This window comes from Leptidea sinapis, chromosome 20 (genome assembly GCF_905404315.1).
Source record: "Leptidea sinapis chromosome 20, ilLepSina1.1, whole genome shotgun sequence".
NCBI lineage: Eukaryota > Metazoa > Arthropoda > Insecta > Lepidoptera > Pieridae > Leptidea > Leptidea sinapis.
In genome coordinates, this window is record NC_066284.1 from 8,972,488 (window position 1) to 8,988,437 (window position 15,950).

Below are 15,950 nucleotides of genomic sequence, written 5' to 3' on the forward strand. Positions count from 1 at the left end.
CCTAACCAAAAAATGAGTAGTAAAATTCGATTTATATTAATTATTATTATAATATCATCGAATATTATTAAGAATATATATATGTATGCCTATATTTAGCAGGAAAAACCATCTTTCACGGCTTTATCAAAGTGACAACTCAATTTTCAACGATATTACATTTTCTTTCACAATATTGACAGCCAACGCACCCATAATTCAGTTGTCAATGTCACTTAGGTATCAATTTAGTAAATCGCTGCCAATTACTTAAGGCGGCGTTGAAGTCGTTATAAAGCTTTTGTGATAATAATCGTCATTTATTCTCCATCATAATAATATCTGCGATTATTCTTTTTCCTTAAGCGTGTCATGGCTTTGTTTCGCATTTATTTATCGAAATATAATGTTATTGATGTCGGTTTTTCTAGATTGTCTGTCACTTTGATTGGTCTACTTGATATCGTCCTACCTAAGAACAATAGCTTTTTTATTATGGCAACTTTATATTGTAGTGTGTATTGGACATTTGTAAAATGCTTTTGTGCGTGGCATCTTGACACTTAATGGCATCTTTTAAAATGTTGTAACTTATATACGATTCGTGTTATTTTACATTTAAATTAATAAAATACAAAATACAAAATACTTACTGATGATATGTGATCGCAGTGTCTTTCTTATTTCTTGTAGTATTATTTTTACAAAGTATTACTACGCAACCCGGCATTTTAGTTGCAATTATTAGCAAAGTTTAACAGAACATGACTGGTTCGAGTACGCCTACTTGGGCGTAGTATTCGTTGCCGCACTTTGCGACTACGGCTGCGGTATCTAGTTGGAGCGCAGCAGAGACCAAACCTTAATGGTCCACAAATAAATAAAACTTATTGTTCTCAAATATTTAAAATGGAATGACACACGTACACCTTCCTTAAAGGCCGGCAACGCTCCTGTGATTCCTCTGGTGTTGCAAGAGAATGTAGGCGGCGGTGATCACTTAACACCAGGTGACCCGTACGCTCGTTTGTCCTCCTTTTCCATAAAAAAATCGTTTAATATACGTTCACACTTGTTGATGAACATGAATTTATCGTGATTTCCAATTGGGATGGTGAATAGCGGTTGTGAGTTACACGAGGTTCTTATAGGGGTATATATATCAACCCCTGTTCGTGACTTGCAATATATATATAAAAAAAAAATTGTACCAAAATTTATGGACAACGCGGGACTCCAACCCGTGCCACTCGGGATACGCCCCAGTGCTCTTACCAACTAAGCGAACTATAAATCTTGGTATGTTTGTACAACTCTCGGGTTGTGGCGTCATCACATTTCTATATTCAAACCAGACTTGTAGATCAGCCAATGAAGGAGACATTGTTTGCAACATGTATCCAGTGTGAGGGCCTAAATTGAGTTTGAATACCGAAAATACTCGGAATATTTAATTTAATCCTAAACGGTCGGTTAATATTACTTCAAATAACAATTTTTGTTTCCAAAATGCAGTTAAATAAATTATGTTAGGTGATTGCCTTAATTTTTAAACATTGATTATGTAAAGAGAAATCAATTATGTGCAATAATGGTAAAGTGATTTATAAATGTTACAACCAATATATTAAACTGAATGTGTGTTAGTTATTTACGGCACCGATTTCTGCCGTGAAGCAGTAATGTGTAAACATTACTGTGTTTCGGTCTGAAGGGCGCCGTAGCTAGTGAAATTACTGGGCAAATGAGACTTAGCATCTTATGTCTCAAGGTGGCAAGCGCAGCTGTAGTGCCGCGCAGAATTTTTGGGTTTTTCAAGAATCCTGAGCGGCACTCCTTGCAATGGGCAGGGCGTATCAATTACCATCAGCTGAACGTCCTTCTCGTCTCGTCCCTTATTTACATTAAAAAAAAACGTTATATTTTTAGAGTACTTCTAGGCGTATGCAAGTATTTGCAAATTATTGGTAGATTTTTTGTTATTTATACACGAAACTTCCATTATGATTTTAGAACAAGTGCGCGGTTTGTCGAAGCAATAGATTTTAATAGAAACTCCAGAGGCAACGGTTGCTCGTTATTTTTATACGCCGCAATAATTTGTCGTGTAATGCTTCGGAGCTGGGATAATAAAAACGATATGGCTTAGAGCTGGGAACTTTATATCAATTTAAATTCTTATATCTTGAAGTAAATATTCTACTGAGGACGGAGCGGAACTAGGTTACGTCTCTCGCACAAGATCGCCATAGTTTTAATTCAGAATCAGACGCATTTTAAATAAAACTAACAATTGTACGTCATGTTAAATAATATTGGTGTACAATTAATAAATTTCCGTACAATTTTTATCTAGATCGAATGGTAAGCATGGCTCCAACTTTAAAAGTTTGGTGCACTTTGGTGATTTTTTTGTGGAATGTGTATTAAAGGTAGAATAACTATATTTACAATACTACGACTACATAAAATTAAAACTATCATTACGTGGAAGCGTACCAAGAATACTGGCAGCATTACCGCGTTGGATTGCAAGGCTGATCCGTTGACCGATATAGCTGCCAGCGCTTGGGTTTCCAGTAGCCTTATTGAGGCGCGAAGATAGTATTTTGAACATTCTCCGCGCCTCTGGGCCCCACGGGCCAAGTGTCTCGACACCAAATGGCACCTTTGTGCCATTTGGTGTACATACAGCCATACCATACATCTTTATGTATGGCTCAATTAGCCCAACATATTTGCGACGCTTGCTGTCTTCGGCAGTCGAAGCAGCAGCCCCAGCACCAACTGACGTAACTTGGACACGAGAAGGAGCCAGAGTGTCGACGCAAGTAGCGTCCCACACCAGCGCCCTTCCCCGTGCCCAAGCCACCAGCGTCATTCCATCACGACGCTTGCCATCGCGGCGGGTAATACCATTTGGCTCTAAAACAGCTGGTATATTAAGAGCAGCAAATGCCCTGCGGATGACTTCATTAATGCTGGCGTGACGACTGATACGGCCTGCCGATTTTAGGCAGGATAACCCATGGCGTCCAAGAGCATCTACCTGAACACCACATCTACATTGATTGTTCATTCAGTTTTATACGTAGCCGGAGTGATACGCATATTGACAATGTAATATTGTCAAGTAGCGTTCCAATCGGCGCAGAAGGCAAGGCTTGTAACCAAAAGCCCGACTCATTTTGTGTCACGACCAAAAGACGAGCACGCTCTGTTATGTCAGTAGATGAGATCAAAAGATCATCAAAGGCTGACTTACAAAGAAGTGCGTCCCATGCTTTTTGACACTTTAAATCGTCTGGAAAATTTTGAATGTTTCCAATATTTAGCCAAGCATTGTTAGCTTCGTTCAAATACACAATCTCTGAGTTACCTGGTACATGATTTACAATTCTAGTAACCAAAGGCTGCGCACTATGAACTGAAGATAGAAATGCTGGTAAGGCAACGCCCGAAACTTTGCGAGTACCCAAACCACCAAACCGTATCGGTAAAGAGGCTTGAGACCATGGACGATCTGTAAACGCGCAATTCAAAACGGTTTCTAAAATATTTTTAAGAGAAATATCAATCACATCAAGCAAATTTGGAAATTTCCATAACGGGCTAGACCTTAAGAGGTACGTAAATTTTGGAACAAATAAACAAGACCGAATAATAGTTAAGGCCATATGAGAATTAATTTTCAATAATCTGTCCGAAACGTTATTAAATTTTTTAATGTGATCGTTTAAGATCGTTGGAATTGAAACAGGAAATAATGGTGCTCCAAGAAGGTGAAGTGAATTCTTTTCAAAAACTTTAATATTGGGGGCCAGAACATTAAATTTATTGGTAATATCAACCCGGTCTGAAATTTGGTAATTTTCGCCGATAAAAAGCTCGCATTTCGAAAAATTTAACTCAAGGCCGATTGAGCTAAAACTTTCTATTACAACTTTCAAATCATCTAAAACAGAGTCCACTTCACCACCCAAAGTACCATCATCCAAGTACCAAACATTAAATTTTGATTTTAGTTTTGTTATGGCGGAATGAATGGCAAGGCTAAATATTGCTGGACCAAGAGGGTCGCCTTGCTGACAGCCAACGGAAGACCAAATATTATGATTTTTGAATAATAATTTGGATGGTTTACTATAACATTGCCAAATATAATGATAGATTGAAGGAATTGAAATTTTAACTTCTCTCAGCAGAGCTCCCCTATCAACAGAGTTAAAAGCATTTTTCACATCTAATTTTAGAAAGACATCACCAGAGTTCCTCTCCAAAAAAGTTCGCGCAGCGTGGACTGCAGCTTCGCAACCACTTTTGCAGCCGAAACCCAACTGAGTTGGAATGAATTTAGTTGATAGGAAAGGAGAAATATGTTTACAACAAATTTTAGAAACAAGGCGTCGAAATGTGCAGCCCACGGCTATAGGACGAATACCACCATCTTTTTTCTTAAGAGCACATATATTCGCACCATATAAAATTTCGGTAATTTCGGTATTAACTTTTCCAGAAAGCATGAGATTTACTAAGAGAACAATGTCCTCAAACAACGCTCTACCCGCATCCCCTGTGGAAGGACATACCAGATCTTTAAGATGCTGGGGTGTCAGTCCATCGGGGCCGCCGGCAGAACCAGTAGGTAGAATAAGGTAGAATTGTACAGAAAATATGAATTTACTTCTGATATTCTGTAGATACATAATTATATTATATATAAAGCTCATATTTTGTGAAAATATGAGCTATTTTTATGAAAATAAGGGAAGAGATGCCCATTTCAATGCAGTGCCGCTCAGGATTCTAGAAAAACCTTAAAAATTTAGAGCGGCACTACAACTGCGCTCGTCACCTTGAGACATAAGATGTTAAGTCTCATTTGCCCAGTAATTTCACTAGCTACGGCGCCCTTCAGACTGAAACACAGTAATGCTTACACATTACTGCTTCACGGCAGAAATAGGCGCCGTTGTGGTACCCATAATCTAGTCGGCATCCTATGCAAAGGAGCCTCCCTGGTAAAAAAAACTTTATATAAACCGTTAAAAATTGTGTGAATTAGACACATTATTTTGGGTTTTCAAGAATCCTAGGAAGCACTGCATAGTGAGTCTTGATCGACTTGTCGCTTCTTGTTATAAAAAAATCATTGAAGTATTTGGGAGACTTACGTGTTTGTATAATCTAAATGTTATTTCTTTGTGTGCATTATGTATTAGTTGGAAGTATGGCGTCATCAGGACCACCGAAGGCTGTAAATTCAATTTAACATTACAACGTTTATTTTACCCTTACTTTAGTGTAAACAATATTTGAGGCACAAAATAATTTTTATATGATGCCTAGAAACATCCAAAATAGGTACCTGTGTAGCTTATAAAAAATTCATTTATCGGGTGGGATTCTTTTCCAAGACTCCTTTTGATTTCACTCTTCAGATAAGTTATGACTTAACTGTAACATATTTTAGTAGACAATAAGCCCTTTTATTAAAATATAAAAAATAAATAACTTATGACGTGTTTTCCCCTGACTGACTCAAAAACTTCTAAGAGAAACGATTAGACAAAGATCAATTTCCTTACCTTTTTTTTATATTTCAAATAACGCGTGATATGTAATATAAAAAAAACTATCTGGTAGTAGGAATTGTCTCCTACCGCATCAGATGCGGTATGGGATGTGTTTGAAACACATCCTACACATGAATAAGTAACCTTTTATGAAAAGTCGCATCGACCTTTGAACCCTAATTTTAGTAAAAATTGATATCCATCAAATTAAGAATATCTGTAGTCAGCCATTTCCTTTGGAACTTAAAGAAGTTCCAAAGGAAATCCTAAAGCCTAAAGAGGCTCGGTTGCTTTGAATTATTTCCGGCAATATGTCTGCGATATAAAATCTAGCTATTATTTACATATATATTCGAGATCTGTGAAATATTGGCATTCTTAGTTTATTTTAGTTCTTTATATAACTTTTTATATGCTATATAGGGCAATCAACAAGTCTGGAAAGTCTTTTTTATGAAAATAAGGGACGAGACGAGCAAGACATTCAGCTAATGGTAATTGATACGACCTGCCCATTACAATGCAATGCCGTTCAGGATTCTTGAAAAACCCAAAAAATCTGGGCGGCACTACAACTGCGCTCTTCACCTTGAGACATAAGATGTTAGTTAAGTCTCATTTGCCCAGTAATTTCACTAGCTACGGCGCCCTTCAGACTGAAACACAGTAATGCTTACACATTACTGCTTCACGGCAGAAATAGGCGCCGTTGTGTTACCCATAATCTAGCCGGAATCCTTTGCAAAGGAGCCTCCCACTTGTGAAACACTATAAATTATCTAAGGTGGTTATTATCATATTTGGATCGAATTGAGGCACTTTTTTAAAAAGTGGCGTATTTTTTGTTGTGAGTTGGTACTTAAGGAGATAATGTTTTTAAATGAAATTATAAATAATTTAAAACTTATTTATTTACATATTCACATGTTATTTTGATGCAACAATTTAATAACATATATTTCGTTACTTATATAATTGCGTATAATTTTATTAATTATATAATTATAACAATGAAATACTAAAAATGGGGTCATTTATAACAAAAACATTCTGGCAGCTATATATCTTTTATATACAAATTACTTTAAGAACAACACTGACTTAGTAGGATAACTGACTTATATATTTTTCAATATAACAACAATAAAAGTTTAGAAGAACGAGTATCTTGTGCTGGTCATAACGAGAAGACGATAGCTGCTCCGCTGCATACTAATGTTAGAAACATATAGACACTAGGCGATGTACCTGAAAAGTTATTGGCCTTTGAATGATACATTTCAATTCATGAGATCCTTGTTGATTCTTTTCATACTATTATTAAAATTAAAACCCCTTTGCGTGGACATACTTAGCGAACTGATAGTTCGGTCAATCTACATCAAAAATAATAGTTTAAAAAAAGCTAAAGAACACGCTTTATATAAAATTCAACTAAAAAATAGAAAATAAATTTAAATTGAAAATAGTGTAAAAAAATATTATATTTTTCACTAGTGGACCCAACAGACGTTGTCCTGTACACACGTCTTAAATTTGAAAAATCGGTCCAGCCGTTAGGAGGAGTTCACTAACATACACATGAGCAGGAGAATTATATTATATGGACGGAATTGAGAATCTAAACCAATCTCAAATTCACTGAAACAAACAAAAAAGTCATCAAAATCAGTCCAGCCGTTTAGGAGGTAGTTCAATTGTGAATCTAAACCATCCTCGTTTCCCCTTGAACTCACATAAAAAATTTCATCAAAATCGGTCCAGCCGTCTAGGAGGAGTTCATTGACATACACACGCACACAAGAATTATATATATAAAGATTATAAAAAAAGCGTGGGATGTTTGCGAATAAAAATATTTTAGTTATATTGAAAGATCACTTAATTCAGCTAGCCCGAGATCCCCGAACTAGCTCTTATAATAATTAGCTCAGTTAAATCTCGCATTAATAATTTATAATGGAAATATAAATTCACCGCTTTCTATTCGCTTCTAAACGACATAGATACTTTAATTTTGTGGAACTGTCTTGAGATGTCACGCGTTTCCTTTGTAGTTTCCAATAAATTACTAGATGGCGCTTATTAGTGATTTATTTATTTAAAAATTATATAAATTAACAAAAATCATATTTTGCAAATCGAAAAATTGAATAATTTTATCAAATTAGTGTAATGTCATCGGTCCTCGATAAATCTACAAAGTTTGAACGAAATCTAGCCGTTCAAAGTGGGTCAAAATCGCGCCCAAAGAAGTCGGTTACAAAAATACAAGTGAAGCTAATATAAAGCATGTAAAAATGTGAGTGAAGGTGAGGAGAAAACTGAGAACGAAAAAAGTTTTAAAAACGCACTAAGTACACTACCTCATAGGTAGCGTGGAAACGCGAATATGAGATGGTTAATTAATTTATTTCTTGAAGCACAATTTACAAAGTTATTACTACGTTACGCTAACCAGTCCGTTCGTATCTAAGTGACGATCGCAAGGCTCTTTCCAATGCGACCGTATCCTATCCAAAACAGGTCTGTCCGACCGTCTTAATTCGGCCGCGTAACACAGCGACTGTGTCACTAACAGTTGCTCGTAGGAAAAAAGTATTAATACATGTTTTATAGATAATTTGATGATGCAATTTTTTATCTGAGGTACATTTACAATAAAACTAATCGTTTTACTGAAAATCGCGAAATACTCATTTTTTTACCTTCGACCTTGAGTGAATTTTTTTTCATACACAAGAAAGATATGGAACTTTAAAATTTTATTTTTAATTATGCTTTTGAACAATTTTACTGATTTTCAGCTTATTTATGGGAATTTATGCACCTTCGAATGTCTTAATTGACCGGACTATGACAGCCCGATAATTCGTGCCCAATTTTATTTTGTAAATGTGTGCATTAGTTAGTGGCTTAATATTATTCAAATTAGTGAGAAGCTTATTCCAATCCACTCCTCCATTATTCATTCCTGCCCATTATTTCATTTTATTAGAAGCCGTCGATTTGATAAGTGATAACATTGTCGACCATGACGGCTTAGCCTCTTTCAATATCCACAAAATATATCACTGAATTTATTCACCAAAAGCGGAATCTACTTTTTTTCTTTATCAAATGATATTCTGTTTAAAATAGTGGTTTTTAAGACATTTCAAATAATGTTATAAGAAATTGTTATTTTTAGTAGAATCTGAAATATGCCTGGTAGAACAATTACTAAATCGTTCATGCTATACTATTTCAGTTCGAAGCTACTTAGTAATCACCTGCGGAATTCTCCCCAGTGACAGAGGCTGGTTGTGGAGCATCCTCTCTCATGATGACCACCTCACTCTGTCGAGCGTAGATGTTGTGTATAGTTGCAACACAGCTGAGGGTAAACTGGCCGCTTTCTGGTGCCAACACATTATAGCTATGACAAAAATAAATATATTGCTGTTATTAAACAATAATAAGAAGCAAATTAACATGATATTATCCTATTTAATTGCTTTTCTTTTTCCGTAGAAGTAAAAACTAAATTTACAATAGTCCTATTAAGGCGTGTAGATAGTACTTTGTACATTTTTCGCGTCTCTGGCCTCACGGGCCAAGTGTCTCGACACCAAACGGCACAAAGACTCACTGAGACCGACATATTTGCGATGCTTTCTGTCTTCAGCTGTCGAAGCAGCAGCCCCAGCACGAACTGACGTAACTTGGACATGAAAAGGAGCCAGACGATTGAAAATAACATCGTGTATCAACAGATTCGGAGAACCTTAGGCATCGGTATGAGTGCACAAAATCCTCCATGAACATTGATAGGTCAAGAAGCTTTGCGCCTTTTAACAGTAATAGTTGTTTAAAAGATAATTTTGCGACAATTTATGTGAAATTCGATTATGTTAACTTACGCTCGTTACATTTTTTAATATCGTACTTCTGTGGCAACTACTAACTTATGTTGCTTTATAGCAGTATTGATGTTTTTTTTAATTGCGACTCTAATTTAAAAGATAATAAATGTTTTCCATAATTGTGCAGACTAATGTATCTTACCTCACACTATCTGTATGTCTAGGACTTTCTCTATTCGGCGGGTGATAGCTTCTATCAAGGCGATCTCGTGTGTAGCTCAATCCAAGCTCATATTTCTGAACCTCTAGCACTGATAGCTGCAGCTGACTGAATGCTGCTCGCTCCTTCAAGTCCAGCTCAGCCGCCTGTGAGGATACTGTTTCCGCTATCTGTATTATAATAAAGAAATCATAAACAAGCATCTTTTGTTCAATATTTTTAAAGCGAGTACACGGTGGTAAAGCACTCGGTTACGAACATGACGCAAAGATCTGCCATAGCTCGTATTTATTAGGGAAATCGAAAAGTACTCCATGACACCGCCACAATGAGGAACATTTAGTCGATCATGGCGAGCTGCGGTTTTCAAGGAACTTTCTTCAACGCAGTGGAATGTGCTTCCTCGTGCAGAGTTTCTAGGACGATACGACTTGGGTACCGTAACATTCCTGTTATTACTCTGTTGTAGCAAGTGAATGTGGGCGGCGGTAATCACTTATGATAATAATAATAAAGCCTTTATTAATGATTTTCCATTTGATTTTCTACATTTTAGTGTTAGTATGTTAGTACTGTTAGTCGACAAACATGATTATTTTATTATTAACTTTTATGTTAGTAAGTTATAATGCATGCACTATGTTAGTTTTCTTCATCATTTTCAAATGTATCCCAGTTGGGTAAAGGCCTCCTCCATTCCTTTCAATTCCTTTATTTTTTTTTCTTTTTCGAGCCAGTTAGTTCCGCCAATCTCTATAATCTTATCGGTCCACATTTTATGTGGTCTGCCCACATTTCGGTTATCACTTAACATTACGTAATCCGTACGCTTGTTTGTACAATTTCATAGTCAGGCTTTATGGTAAAAAAATGCCTAAAGTAACTTTTCAACGCGGACGAAATTGCAAGTATAAGTTAGTATATAAAAAAATATGTAATGTTTGTTCTGCTTCTCAATCATAGCAATGTGTAATTATACAATCTTTACAACTAGATTATTTAAAAAAATTACCTTTATAGCTTGAAGAAAAATAACATACCAACTTTAAGAATATTATGTCGATATTGTACATCGTTACTTACTTACATGACTAAATTCGCTAAAGTCGAAGGCTAGGATAAGTCAAAAACTTTGTAACTTTTATTATTCTATTTTAGATTTTCTTTTTTGGTCGCTCTTCAACAATTATGTACAGATGTTAATAATTATTAATACAGTTATTGTTTAAACAATTTAAAGTTTCAATTTATGAAAACAACAAGCAGTTATCGCTTTCAATTCAGATCTACTTATTTTAATAACAATAACATAAATCCAATAAAACATACACCTTTGTAGTCCCCGGTATATTTACGTAGAGAGCCCCAGAGGGTAGAATATACAACTTCCTGAATTCTACCAGACATTCTAGAAGCTTCGAATGAACACGAATAATCAAGGGGAGTGAATTTTTCCATTCAAATGCATTTCAAATATTGCAATTTCCGTTATGTGAGATTCATCTATGGATGGATAATTATAATATTAACAAACTTACTTCATAATATTATTTTCACGAAACTTACTCGTAACTTGGATCGTGTTATATCACTTTTACACTCATTACTTAACATAATAAACACGAGACATTTGAAATTCATATTACGTCCATTTAAGGCACATTAGCGAACTTTCTAGAAACTGTGATAGTCATAATCTTAGCACAAGGAACAAACATAAATTTATGTTAAGTCTGAAGCTATGCCTACTACTCGGTTAAGGCGAGATAGCAACTCTATTCGTTTTTTCGGCGATGTATATACTTTTAAAACAAAATGCCAGAAAATGTACAAAATAAATATCTTAGAATTGGTAAAAAAAACGTTATTGTGGTAAAGGTTACTATAACAAATATGATTTTCTTAATGATACCATACATTTTGAATGGAGCAACCACCCCAGGCTACTTAATGAATAAATTTTATGGTAACGCAATTTTATTAAAAAAGAGAGTCCCACTGAGTTTCTTGCGCCCCTTCTACTCGAGCATATATATTTTCGTATGTGTTCATTATGAGATTTATCTGGTGGTGGATCAAGCAAGAAATTGTTTTCTGGCTTGCAGCTCTTTGCAGACAACTGCAGACAGGTGAAACAGTCTGCAGAGACTGTATGTTGGTAACCGGGGCCATGTCGTCTACTCCAGGCGCGGCCATTAGTATATTTCACTGTTTATACAACACATGACGCGAGCATGGTGAGGGCAATCACCCTGTGGGGGTCATGTAACTTTAAAAGACCCAGAATTGCAAAACCACACATATCATCAAGCATAAAACGAATATACGCTAATTGTAATAGTTTTCTTTTGTATTCATGTAATATTTAATTATTAGTATTCATGTAATACACATTTACTTTTGTATTCCTATTATATTCGTATATTTTATTGATATCTTGTGCATTGTAACAAGGTTTCTATCGAAGCGGAAAATACAAATTTCAAGAAACAAATACAAAGTCATAAATTGTAAAAGTAAAGAAAAGAAAAGTAAAGTAGATCCTGTAGATGAAGCCACAACTTGAGAGTTGAACAAAGCATAAAAGATTTTATGACGATAGGTCACTTGAACGGTTAGCTCAAATGGGAGAGCACTCGCACGGAATGCGAGAGGGTTCGAGTCCCACATCGTTCATAAAATATTGTTTTCAAATTTTATTTGAAATATATACTTAAGTACATACATACTTTCTGATCATCCAATATCCAGGTGATATTGGGAGCAGGGAAGGCCTCGTCGACGGTACAGTTCGCTGTGATGACGTCACCTCTGATGTAGTTCCTCTGGGACACGGCAAGAAGCGGTGCACGGAATGGTGGGTCTGTGAAATTAGTAGGCTGTTTATCTTCGTGGTAGTATTACTTACACGCTGCTTATATCACACATAAAGAAACAAAAGGATAGTACACACTCAATATGTCAAGCAATTATACCAAAATACACACAGTCAATGCAAATTAGTTATAGTAATTAACGAATGGATAGACAAGTAGCTGGTATACAAGTAAAATTACTGTACGACCTAAAATATGACTTTGATCTGTCAAGATTTGCAGTAAGTTCTTTCCTAGAATACAGAAAGCATTACTTATAAGTTCTTATATTTTGCTAGGCATGGATAGCAACACAAGCAGCAAAGACGGGAGCAGATGAATATTGTAAGGGAACTCCATAATTCTCCACCCGAGTTACAAGTCTCGGGTACTGTTCGGTGTTACCCGTTCTGCCACGATAAAAGGTTACCGACTGGCACCCGCACGCAAAAAAGTAACGTTATGACTCAAGCTAGTTGCGACCAAGCACGAAATAAAGACCCAAAGACTATCCCAATGTAATGGGAAAAGAAGTGCTAGGATATCGGGCACACATACATGACCCTCCTTCCGCCTACATACAACTCGTCGCTGTCCGCACGTGACCTAAAATTCGTCTGATATGTAGGAGAAATGGTTTATAGTTACTCAATAGTAGGACAGTTGATTAAATCCTCGTACCAAAAAAGTTAGGAGATGCAGTTACAAACGTGCTCTCTTCCTGGAGGCATTAAGTGCGACTGAATCAAATAACAGTGACTTAAGTAAACAGATTGAGCGACATTAGTCTCTTTGAGAGTTTGAGATGATAAGCACCCAGTCCAGTCATGAGTTGATATGATAAAAGAACCACAAGTCTCTTCCTACGCCTACGCCGTCTTAAATGTAAGAGCATTCTCATTGGTACCAAATTAATGAAGCCAAAGAGCGACTCGAATCATCAACGATCAAGTCTTCGATCAGCTTGATTCTTTCGCCTTGCGTAGAGATGTGGGTTCTCTCTGCATATTATACATATATTACGGGTAGTATTCAGGTTATAAGCAGAACAATTCCACCACCAGACCTCACGTGAAAATGCGAAATTTAACCCTCATGATGTTGACGTCTGCCATTCTACAACCACGCTTTGTCAAGTCAATAATCGCAGTCTGCAATTTTACCGAATAGAATAGAGCATATTCCCAGCTACACACAAGTCAATACATCTCTTAACCCCTGGTGTAGCGACTATCCATGGGCGGACACCACTCTTCATTACGTGAGCTTCTTGCCAATTTGCCCCGTCTCATATATAAAAAAGGCAAAAATATCTGGATGATTACAAGTAGGCTTGCCACGTATATTTCAATTGTAACTTATGATCAACTAGCAAAATTTCAAATGTATCCCACGATCGAATACTTTCAGCTTTTTCGTTTAAAACTTCACTCTGAAACTACTTTGAAATTATAACATACGAAAACTATATAAAAAAGTAAGTTATACTCCGACTTCACTATAAAATGCAGTATTATCTTTCACCGTGGAGTATAGTTCACCTCCCAACCGTGAATTGTACTTGAAGAGGCAAATTCGTCTATTTGGATCGAGAATTCTCATTCTGTAGTGCTTCGAATAGCATGAGTATCTTTTAATTAACTTACGCTTCTGAAGAATAGAACAAATGTAACTACTTAAGTTAGTAAGTAAGTGACGTTTTCTGTCGCCAAAGAGAAACGTGAAAGCTCTACTTGTGTTTCGGTATAAAATGCACCGTAGCTTATGAATTTAATGGGGTACTAAGACTTTGACGGACACATGAAGTCGGGGCCACACTGCCGCATTATAATAGGCAGAGCGTGTCACTTATCCTCAGCTAAACATTTTGCTCGCCTTGTCACTTATTATCATAGAAACGCTTAAGATTGTAAGTTGAGATCACATGACACAAGTGGAAACTTAAGAATCTTCCTTAGATTTAGCATGAGATCCTAAGGAAGAGTCTCATTTTCAGGATCTCGGTTTGCGTCCCAGCGGTCTCAAGCGCGGGTTCGAGTCCCGCATCGTAAATAAATTTTGGTACAATTTGAATTTGTATGAATTCGGTTTATCGAATGCTTTCTTTGTCAATGCTGACATTATGATCATCCCCACCTTTTTAATGACTGTTCGACAGACTGAAAAGAGGTGGTACTTAGTAGCTTGCTACAGGAGCAGTCTGCCAACCTGGAGAAACTCTCTAAAAAAAGGATTCACTCGATTGTATGAAACGTTCTTGATACATTGACAGACAACGGCTATAATCTTGTAAATAAAGGAGAGAGCTGTAATCCACTACGGCCTTATAAGCAATTGCTCGCTTTCAAACTTAGCCGGATTATACTTCGTGGCCAATCGCGATACTGCAATTACTACTATTTCAAACTTATGTTAAATCATGGCCCGTTTCATATTAAACTAATTAACTAAGTTTCAATTTTAACTTTGGCAGTCTCGCCTCTTATTACGTAGTATTTACATCCACTTTTCAGTTAGCTGCCGATCAGCGTGCTGAGTGGAGCTACATCTGAAAGGCTGTTGATGTTCGTCGAGTGTGTCAGAGCAGATACTGTGGCCGCCTAAGTATTGAGCGAGGGCTATGTGAGTATTACTTTGTGTTATTCCATGTATGTCGGGGGCAGTTGCGTAAGAGTTAGTGGAAGCGATACGATTTTATTTGCAGATGACAGTACTATAGTTATTAAAGGTGACAGCCTGCAACAACTTGAAGTAAATATAAATGATGCTCTAGCAAGGACACTACACTGGCTTAACATTAATAATTTGTAACCAAACCTACAGAAAACTAAAGTTATGATCTTTCGTTTGCGAGAACCAAAAATCACACCTCAAAAAATTAACGTCACATACAATGACTGTGTTGTAGAAAGTGTCGAAACAACAAAATTTTTAGGACTTAACATTGACAGTAAATTAAATTGGAAGGCACATGCATTAGAACTTAGTAAGAAAATAAGTAAATTCTCGTACGCACTTCATGAGCTTTCAAAAGTCGCTACAAACTGTTCTGACAGCGTATCATGGATTTGTTGTATCCAACTTACGTTACGGCATAATTTTCTGGGGAAACTAAGATATAATTTTAAAAGCCCAAAAGAGCTGTATTAGGTCAATGTGTAGTCTTAAAATAAGGGATAGTTGTAAACCCTTCTTTAACCAACTTAAAATTCTTACTTTGACCTCACTATATATCTATGAAATAGCATTATTTGTAAAAACTAACCTTGATACATTTGTCAGAACATCTCAAATCCACAATATTAATTTGAGAAGCATGGATAGATTACGTTTACATGGCAGCAACACAGCTTCGATGTACAATAGTGTTCTTGAAATGCCGCCGAGAATATTTAACAAGATACCTACAACTATCACAGAACTTAAGTTGACGTGTTTTAAAAAGAAACTATTTAATGTGCTAGTGACAAAATCG

The 15,950-nt window shown here is 36.3% G+C and overlaps 1 protein-coding gene across 1 annotated transcript in view; it reads right to left on the reverse strand.

The window, feature by feature from the left end:
* Nucleotides 1-6,448: 6,448 nt before the first annotated feature.
* The window catches only part of LOC126970179 (uncharacterized), a 31,988-nt gene continuing 22,486 nt past the window's right edge, over nt 6,449-15,950 (reverse strand). The window contains exons 4-7 of the mRNA XM_050815960.1: nt 12,350-12,483; nt 9,603-9,790; nt 8,828-8,973; nt 6,449-6,803 (exon numbers count right to left, since the gene is read on the reverse strand). Coding sequence (XP_050671917.1) covers nt 6,733-6,803; nt 8,828-8,973; nt 9,603-9,790; nt 12,350-12,483 — 539 coding nt within the window. The 3' untranslated portion in view covers nt 6,449-6,732. The remainder of the gene's footprint in view (nt 6,804-8,827; nt 8,974-9,602; nt 9,791-12,349; nt 12,484-15,950) is intronic.